Genomic DNA, 9,723 nt, shown 5'->3' with positions numbered 1-9,723 from the left:
TGCGGGGTAAAAAAGTGAGGTTGTTAAGAGTCACGTCGGGAGGTATATCTGCAGACAAGAAGTTACCAGAGACATACAAGGGGTAGTGATGCCAGGTCTTGTCCGAGGTGGTGATTCGAAGAATGAAAGACCGTTTACCGGGACGGACACAGAAGGAGTGGTATCCTACACTGACATCCTTGGTACTCTTTCGAATGTAGTATTGGGATATGATGTCTCGAAAGACTATTTTGGGTTCGCGGTTTCTGTTGTAGTGATTTACGGCATACATGATATGCCAGAAATTGCCTATCCCTTGGCAAGTGGGAATATTGAAATGGTTGCACACTTCGACATCCAGCAAAGAAAGGGGAAATCTCAAACCAGATACAATTTGACCTTCCGTGGCCACTAGACCCCGGCCTGTTGGGAACGAGATGAGGAAAATGAGTCACGTCAGGCACGTGCTCTATAAGGATGTCATCCGGAATTCCATAACCAACCCTAATTGCCTCTAAGTTAGGTCGACGAGATCTGGGAGGAGGCGGCGGAAGTTTAAAGGGCCTCCCTGTAGTGGAGGGGGCCACGGTGGAGTCCATCGGAGGAGGGGATGCGACCGTATTGGATCACGAAGAGGTCGAATCCTCTGATTGGGAGTCCGACATTGGGGAAGAGTAATGGAATATGAATAGTTAAATGAAAAGAAAGGAAAGAGAAAAGAGAAAGATAACCAACCTGATGCACTGATCCAAAGGGAGAACGAACGCATGAGCTAGTGCTGAGAGGGGGAAGAAGGAGAAAGTAAAGCGCCAAGAAACAAATGAGTTGGTAGTGAAGTAAAGAGGAAAACAGCGTGCAAGAAATGCAAGAGAGCAAAAATGGCGTCTGAATCAGAGTGAAGAGGAGAGTGAGAAGTGAATGAGAAAGGGAGGGGAAACGAGTGGGATTTGAAGAGTGAGAGGGGCGGAATGGTAAAACCACAGGAGGAGAAATTGAAGGGCCAACAATTGAGCCAGAGAAAAGGCCGACGACGTAAGGGAACGAGAAACGAGGTGATTTAGATTGTGCACGCGTGGGACACGTGTCAAAGGAATGGGGTAGCGTGAGACATAAGCCAAGTAATGAGGCAGGCGAGGGTGAGTTCTCGACTCCGCGACATCAGAAGGTCCGCGGACTCGATAAGGGGCATTGTAGCAACCCAAATTATGACAGCCAGAGGATCAGGGACGGATGGGCATGGTAGTAGGATAGTAAATGGAACAGGGAGCATCCTAACAGGGCAGCAGCTATAGTAATAGGGGAGGGAGAGGAACACGTGAGGCGTGGGACCAAAAGAGGAATGTCGTGAGTCAAAGGGTGGAGGGGGCCTGGAGTCAGATAAGCATGATACATGCGTGGCACTGGATAGATCCGCGGACCCTCCAGTACTTGCGGAAACCCTACACGTGGCGATAGAGAGACCGAGAGATAGAAGGACAGATGGACGTCCCAGATGGAAGAGGGGGGTATAAAGAGAACAGTGAATGAGAAAAGAAGAAGGGGGGAGAAGAGAAAGAAAAAGGAGAGGGAGGCAGCGAGAGAGGAGAAAAGAGAAAAACACCTAGTTAGAGCTAAAGTGTAAGAAAGAGGTTACAACAGCAAGCAATGCCGAGCTTTGGATGATTGGATCATTTTCATCAAAAATAGACTCCAACTTCTCCAAAGCTCTAAGAATATCATCAGTTGTGATTGCTAAATTGAACTCTTCCTCGTTGTCTCGTAAAGTTATTCACATTCGCTTGGACACTGTCATATCACGTTATTCTAGATTATTACCTACAGCTACAACCATACATCAAATTAGATTGGCATTACAGAAGGCCGGTAAAAACCAGCACAGAGAAGAACCAAAGAAAGTCCCTTCCCTTTTTACAAATTAAATTGACAGTTTCTTTAGCTTAGGAACCCAACAACACGTGAAGTAAGGCTGAAATTAGAAGAGGTTTTACAGATGAATGTTTGGAGGGTGGACAAACAACAAAACAAGAACATAAGAATAAATTTATTCGCTAAACTGACTGAAGCATGAGCAAACATAGCAAATAATGTCCGCTTAACTAAAAGTAATACTAGTACAATGACTACAGTGCAGCAAAATTATAAGTCTTTCAGACTAACTGAATTTTTAGCGTAGTCTATTATTCTAAAATGGACACAATCCAACAAAACAATCACTAGCCCGAGTTGCGCTTCCACTGTATCTTGTCCGATGACGAATCAACCACTTATGAACTAGAGGCAACCTCCTGATCTAGTTCTGAAAACAATTGAAAAGATAACCATTAGAGAAGGCACTGCAGGACCCTTATACCCAAACCCTATGTCAGAACCACAGTGCCTAAGGGAGTGAAGTGAAACAGTTGCAGGTTGTTGTCAAAGGCACCAACTGATTTGGTGTTTCCTTCGAACTTGACATAAAGGCATGTAAGAAGTCAATGAACTTGAACCAGAATCCTTTTGTTGGCTCAGGTGAAATGGTAGCAGATCTTGTGGGTCTTATCTACCTTATAGCTCTGGAACAAATGGACAAAACTTTGCATACACCAGTAGATGTGGTGAAGGGCGCATATTTATAGCAAGCTACTAGCTCCATGTTTGTGTGGAGATTTGCTTGCAACTTTTCAAAAACATTCAGGTTGACATAGCCATTAATAGGTTCACCTTGAAATCCAGGAAACTTTATGCGCTCCCCCACAGAAGCAGAATGGGGTGGATCAACTAATTCAACCTGAAAAAGATGGATACTCATTAATAGTTTGATAGAGCAGTATCCAGTAATTATCGTGAAAGCAAATGCTTTGCTGTGTTCGGAACAGTACTATTATTGTATTTATCTCCTTTTACACAATTAGCATGTCACTAGAGAAAATCAGGATATCAATGTTACAAGTAATTCTATACTAGATGAAATAGTGCTTACTTTAGTATGATCATCGTTGGAAGCAGCTAAAACCATTGCATGTGACTGAATACCCCTCATTTTCACTGGTTTTAGATTGCAAAGAATGCAAACCTTCCGATTCTGCAAATGAGATATCATTAGGAAAGTAGATGAATAGCCGCCATTTTCAACTAAAAGTTTATGAGCATTGTGAAAATATAATTATATCTTAAACAGACATACCTGCATTTCCTCCAGAGGGATATATTTGACAAGGCTGCTAACAACCGTCCTCGGGGTTTCTTCACCCACATCTATTTCTTGCACATAAAGAGAATCAACATCTGGATGCTTTTTAACGTCTGTAATTATGCCAACACGTATATCGAGTGTAGTAATGGAAACTTCTGGTGCAGCTGCAAATTTTCATTTTTGTCATACATTTGCAAAAAAGACACAGAAATGATAAAATAAACCAAAGTGATGCACATAGGAAATGCAAAAATAGTGGTCTGATCACGAGAAAAAGGAAAGTTTAAATGGTCACAACCAGCTAAACGAACAATAACAAGGAGTGGACCAGTACAATCAAGGTTAGTAAGGAAAAACAACCACCTGCTTAGGTTAAGAAGGTGGTTTTCTCTGCTACAATCAGTTGCTTAAAGAAAGAAAGAGACTATAGAATGTTCGGGCACAGTGCACAATAGTTGCTATCTAGACAATAACGATCAATGAAACAAAAATCAAAATAAATTAATCTTCAATTTGAAAGTTGTCGACCAGGGGTAGTCCTAAGCCCTTCCAGTCTAGTGGAAACTGTGGGTTCTTGTGTTGATGTTAAGTTTACTGACTTTGAAATATGAAGTGTGTGTCACGGGAGAAATGTGAGACTACAATAGGAGAAAAAATGAGTAGGGGCACGACACAACCTTGTGATTTAGGTATAGGCCATGGAAACTTAGGCTTCGTATGCCCTGCTTCATGACAGTTTCCACACCTGTTGATTCGAGATCGCCCTTTCCTTTTATCAGAATTCTCCGTAGCAACAAAACCACATGCACCTATATTAGAACAAATTTGAGAATTAATGCGCTGTAAACCAAAATTGAGCAAAAGACAGTACTTACCACTTGTAGAATGTATCTCCTCTTCTTCGCTCAAATCGGCTGATTGAGCACATTTCCCTAAATGATCTAAGTTTGTACTTGGACCTGTACACAACACAGATGAAATTGTAGTTAATAAAATCAAGAATTTTTTAATACTATAAGTGCAACACATTTACAGCTAGATTTTATGAGTATATAGATACTAGTACTGAAAAAATTAAAGTGATGTATCTCCTCTTCTTCGCTCAAATCGGCTGATCGAGCACATTTCCCTAAATGATCTAAGTTTGTACTTGGACCTGTACACAACACAAATGAAATTGTAGTTAATAAAATCAAGAATTTTTTAATACTATAAGTGCAACACATTTACAGCTAGATTTTATGAGTATATAGATACTAGTACTGAAAAAATTAAAGTGATGTTTACCCCCAACTTCTGGGCATGTGAGCCTTGTATGCCCTTTAACACCACAAAGGCCACAAGTTTTCTTTGTTGTTTCATTGTGTGCTTTAAGTTTTTTCTCCTGTTGACCCTTGGGTGCTGCATGGGGTGGATCCCGAATCAATTCAAAATGGGTGGTATCTCTCGAAGTATCTAATGGCTCCTGAATGGGAACTTGGCTGTTTCTTTCACCACTTAATGGGGTCTCCTTTGACATAATATAAACAGCTAGGAAATCTTTAAATTATCCACTAGCACCTTCAGATTTGGCAACCCCTATACATATGTTCTTGCAAATCCCCATAAGCTCACTGTAACGCATGGCATAAGCAGCTTCCCTGTGCACAATATTAGGAAGAACAACTGGAATAGCCAATTTCACATGTTGCGTCCACCTCCTTAATATGCAACTAGAGGGCATTTTGTGGACATCTTCATTTTTGAAAACAGAGATGTGTCTGCATGGAAAACCGCAAGATTCAAATAGACCACAAGAACATTTGGCGCTTTGATCAACAACATTGTACTGCACAATGGACTTGCGGCCCCTACTCAAATGACAACGCAAAGTGTAGGAAAGAATATTGTCACCTCGACCCCTTTTCGAATCTACAATGTACATCGCTTCTTGCTGCAATTGCTTATTAAACACATCAAAAGCCGCCCGTGTGTAGACTAATTCTGCCTGATTTGAATACCCCATCAAGTGGGTCTCAATTATTGGCTTGGTTGTCAAAGTAATCAGTTCCTCTTCATGCTCACGGTGATGAATCTTTTCAAGTGCCAATTCCAATTTATTATAGAGTTCAACCATTCTCATACCGGGCTTCACGTGACGCCGTATAACAGAGTTTATGCTTTCACAACGTTGGTTGGTTCTACAACCACCAAAGAACGTGCCATGGAGATATGCCTCTACCCACATCATCATTTTCATGTATATCTTCTTCACCCACTCGTGGTCATTGACTTCGTGTGCTTCTAACAAATCCTTCCATTTTTGCTCAAACACTTCCTAAGAACACTTCATGAACATGAGCGAACAAAAGTCTTTTGAAAATTGCTATTGGAATTTTTGAGAATGTGCCACACACATAAGCGATGTTTGGCACTAGGTAAGCAAACTTTGATAGCTTTGTGAATTGCATGGTCACCGTCAGTTATGACCGACATTGGTGGCTTATTGCCCATAGCTTGTAGAAAGCACTTTAAAGCCCAGATGTAAGACTCCTCTAACTCACTCGTCATAACTGCAAAACCAAAAACTATAGTTTGCCTATGGTTATTCACTCCAGCAAACACAACAACTGGCATTTTGTAATGATTTGTCCGGTATGTTGAATCAAACAATAACACATCGCCAAAGCAATAGTAATCTAAGAGACACGTCGAATCAGCTCAAAACAATCTAATCAACTGATCGTAGAAAAATGATGGATCAATTTTTGACCTGTTCTTCATGCTGGTAAGATGTGTACTAGCATCCCCATTCATATACTGAATTCTCCTCATTCTATCGATCCGATTATAAAGGTCTTTTCTTATATATCCAACTTTCCAAAAAGCACCAGCCTTACTCACAAAAAAATCCATCACTTGACATGTTCTTATGCCCACATTTTTTAGACTTGTAGCTAATGTTGCATCCTCATTACCCACATTTCTATGTGATCGACCAAACATTGAGCTTGGATAGGACGCAAGCGGATGAGTGTGTTTTCCAAAAAAACCACTAACAATCCACATTTTGGATTTAACATCTAAAATCACTTCAAAATTAGCAAGGCACCCACATCGAGTCTCCCTCTGTGGTTTTTTTTTTGAGTTAGGTTAGGACAAAATATTTCTTATCTCTCTTACCTTCACACGAACACATAAATCTTTGTTTATGCTCAACATCTTTATTAAATCTACGGATACCCCTGCGAACACTAAATCCAACAAATTTGGCATACTCATTATAGAAGTCATAAGCCTCGCCACTAGTTTTAAAATGTATAGAGAACATGATTGCATTCTCGTCTTCACAATCTGTACCTTCTCCATTTTCCCTCGCACCGAGCAGAATAAAAGAATTCATATCCTCTTTATCACACCCTCCTACCTCTTCTCTTTCATTTTTATCCCTTTCTTCAAAAGATTCATCTTCTCCTTCACTTTCGCCATCTGATGTATGTATGTCTTCTAAGTTTACAATGACTGCCTCTACACAAATATCTGTTTCAATGTCAAAACAATTACTTTCCTCGTCAGGGCATGCATCAAGACGAACATTTCTAACCCACTCATCATCTTCATTAAAGGTAGGCACCATCACCTAATCAATGTAACAATTAAAGGAACATTATAAAATTCTATAAGTAGATACTCTCAGAACAAATTACTAATGATGCTCTGACAAGTAGACATAGATCACCTGATCTTAGAAAAATATAATTATAGTATTCATCTTTTAATATCAATACGACTTCCACACGATACACCATAATTCATTATTAAAAAATACAATTTGACCAACCCATTTTCGACCAAGCATATCTTCTAACTCTGATGTCCAAATGCAATGAAACATTATTCATAAGAAAATAGACACAAATTACTATATTTTTTATGTAGTTTGTCCCGACCCAACACTAACTCTAACTATGATAAGATTGCGCTCAAAATCAAATCAGGGCAATCATTGGTCAAGGGTTCTCATAATTCTAAACAAGTATGCAATATTTAAACTAAGGCTGTAACAAATGCCAAATATTTAATCTAGTTCCCTACTACTATAGACCTTCCCAATTGCAAGGAATAAGAGAACCAAGTAAATCATATAAGAGAAGTCAACAAGAAGTCCTTGAACTCAAACTAATATAACATATATGCCGTTAAACTAATTTCACCAACCTCAAACCAAACAGTTTAATAAGAGGTGGTGAACTCTACATGAAAGCCATACAACAATAACTTCTAACTAATTGGTTCTTTATACCAACTATCCAAATCTCAAACAACATGGGTTAGATGAATTAACTAAAGTCCAAAGCAAATGCTCAATTGGATATAAATTAAGCGCGCAAAACAATCAATCACTAAAAACAATCAATCTACATTGTTGTAAAACATATAGAAACAAACTAAATTCATGCAAAATATATTGGGCGAAAAAATTGGGCTTCTAAAAATCCTATGATACTGAAATTAAATCGAAATAAAAAAAACAATAGAGGAAGAAGATCATACCCATGCACTTGAAAAGATAACAAATTGAAAAAGAGAGAGAATGAGTGTAGTGCGTGAGAGATACCAGGAGAAACAATATGAAAATTTGAGAGAGGAGCAAAAAAGAGAAGATATGAACTCGCTTTTCTGTTCTGTTGAGAGTAGAGCGAAGAAGAAGTTCGCGAGTCAGTTGGAGAAAAAAATGGTAGATACCAGTTCCTTCGGTTGATACAGAGGACAAATTTGATACAAATGTTTTTGGATATTGTTGATACCAGTTCCTTCGGTAAACAATTGGGTCCTCTTATTGACAGACCCCATTTTGTGTTGGACAGACTCCAGTCCAATTTGGGGTCCGTAATTGTGTTGGGCGCAACCTAGAGTTTTGGGCAGACCCCATCACCAAAGGCCGATAAAAAAACCCGGAAATAACCAGTTACCTTCTTTACGTTACATCCTTCGTCTCCGTGTTTGTGAAAATGATTCAAGTTGGCTGCTGACGAGGAAAAGGCGAAGGAAATAACAAAGTTATTAGCAGCAAGGGAAAGAGCAGAAAGGATGGCTAGGCGTGCCTTACAAAAGAAAGAGAAGGAAGAAAGAGCAAAATTTGAAGGAGAAGTTAAGAGAAGAAGACAGAGAAAACCAAAAAAACAAATGCTGATTTCCAAAGACTTAAAACTAAAGGCAAGAATAACCAAGGTAGACTTTAGAAACACCATTTATGATTTATCCGATTCATGGTCTATAGGAACAGATGAAGCTGCCTTCTATAAAACTTTATGTTGTCATGCATTTCACATAAAAAATGGTATCTAGGGACCCCGTAGCCGGTTAGTAGATCTTACATTATAAAAGTTTACCTGCTAGATAGAGTGGTGTCTATCTCTCTCTCTCTCTGTCATCCAATTGGTTAATCTTTGCAACAGTTGATCTTTGTCAGCACTGCTACTGTGCTAGTACGTCATTTACTTTTAGCTTCACGTGTAAAATTGTTAATCACATGCTTGTTGGTATATTTATGTGTATTAGATTCGCCAGAAGAAGTCCATTGATGGTCAAGTTAGTGTTCCTGGAGATGTGCCAACTAGCCGTCAACCAGCTATTGAGAAACTTGATTTAGAGTTCATTAAAAGGGAGAAGTCGAGAAAAGAATTGTCATTGGCAGATCAAATCCGAGCTGCAAAGAAGAAAAGGGCAGAATCTGCTAAGAAGGAAGAACTAGAAAAAATTTCCTCCAATATCATAATGAATGGCAGAGTAGAAGAGTTGGTTTGCACCGTGCAATAACATGCCATAGGGTGCTATGAAGATGTAAGGTCGCAGACTCATTTCATTTCTTGTCTCCATTGGTTCGTCGTTCGGATTGTGCCAGAAAGTGCTCGAGGCCAGAGGCAGAGATACTGAATGCTAGTTGTGATCCTAGCATTTTTACTGACTTCATCAGATTGTAAAATTCAGGTATCCTTCCAAAAACTACAGTATCAACGACCTCATCAGAGGAATCTTGGCGAGGTGGAGATCTTCATCTGAACTACAATTTTTTGTGCATTGTAATTCAGGTATCCTCTGAAAAACATCGATGCCAAACTCACATTGACTTGTTAGAGTTTTATTGTGCATAGAATGTCATTGATGAGAAGAATTTCTTCTTTGTTCTTCTAGTGTTGTAAAGTTACAGCTGGAATTTATGTGCTTTAATCTGTTTATTAAGCTCCTCTTGCTTAGGTTTCGTGTCCTAGAGCATGCAAGAAAGCAAACTGAACTGTTCAGATATGCTATTGTGAATTTTGATGCCGAATACTAATGGCTGAATACAATGGAGTTTCTAGTACTACATTGATTTCCTTTTCATGTATTTGTTTTCCTTTTGCAAAAAACCTTAAAATCACATTGTACATTACACCTTTTGATGTCTCTAAATTATTTCTCACAATTTGAACTTCAATGAACCATTATAGTATACAGATTACAGACAAGTGGTGGTATCAGTAGATGGGACTCAGGATGAGATCAATTTTGTTGTTCTGCCTCCCAACTGATTTGGTTCCAAATATAATGGA

The 9,723-nt window shown here is 39.2% G+C and overlaps 1 protein-coding gene and 1 long non-coding RNA gene across 8 annotated transcripts; one reads left to right on the top strand and one right to left on the bottom strand.

Moving 5' to 3' along the window:
• Positions 1-1,998: 1,998 nt before the first annotated feature.
• On the bottom strand, positions 1,999-7,934 carry LOC147494343 (putative methionine--tRNA ligase). 7 transcript variants are annotated; one of them, XM_086568558.1, is made up of 8 exons: positions 4,439-7,887; positions 4,212-4,307; positions 4,027-4,110; positions 3,829-3,960; positions 3,143-3,315; positions 2,939-3,040; positions 2,680-2,746; positions 1,999-2,275 (listed from the first exon to the last, which is right to left on the bottom strand). In XM_086568558.1, the coding sequence occupies exons 1-8, from the start codon at positions 4,668-4,670 to the stop codon at positions 2,244-2,246; spliced, it is 918 nt and encodes a 305-aa protein (XP_086424684.1). In that variant the 5' UTR covers positions 4,671-7,887; the 3' UTR covers positions 1,999-2,243. The 7 variants fall into 7 exon arrangements, with proteins under 7 accessions (XP_086424684.1, XP_086424688.1, XP_086424681.1 ...); XM_086568562.1 differs by having other exon boundaries at positions 4,218-4,307; positions 7,685-7,887; XM_086568555.1 differs by having other exon boundaries at positions 1,999-2,746.
• Positions 7,935-7,992: 58 nt separating this feature from the next.
• LOC147494342 (uncharacterized) lies at positions 7,993-9,497 on the top strand. Its single transcript, XR_015199607.1, has 2 exons — positions 7,993-8,362; positions 8,693-9,497. It is a non-coding gene; the product is annotated as an uncharacterized LOC147494342 (long non-coding RNA).
• Positions 9,498-9,723: the final 226 nt, after the last annotated feature.

This window comes from Coptis chinensis, chromosome 6 (assembly GCF_015680905.1).
Source record: "Coptis chinensis isolate HL-2020 chromosome 6, ASM1568090v1, whole genome shotgun sequence".
In the NCBI taxonomy this organism is placed as follows: Eukaryota; Viridiplantae; Streptophyta; class Magnoliopsida; order Ranunculales; family Ranunculaceae; genus Coptis; species Coptis chinensis.
The sequence above is the reverse complement of the archived record's forward strand: the minus strand, read 5'-3'. Positions and strand labels throughout refer to the sequence as shown.

Excerpts from the sequence above, each read along its gene's own strand:
- LOC147494343 (XM_086568555.1), bottom strand. The coding sequence starts at position 4,670 with ATGTCAAAGGAGACCCCATTAAGTGGTGAAAGAAACAGCCAAGTTCCC. Across the intron at positions 3,041-3,142 it reads TCCCTCTGGAGGAAATGCAG|AATCGGAAGGTTTGCATTCT; the intron begins GTATGTCTGTTT and ends TCTCATTTGCAG. Across the intron at positions 2,747-2,938 it reads CCAACGATGATCATACTAAA|GTTGAATTAGTTGATCCACC; the intron begins GTAAGCACTATT and ends CATCTTTTTCAG.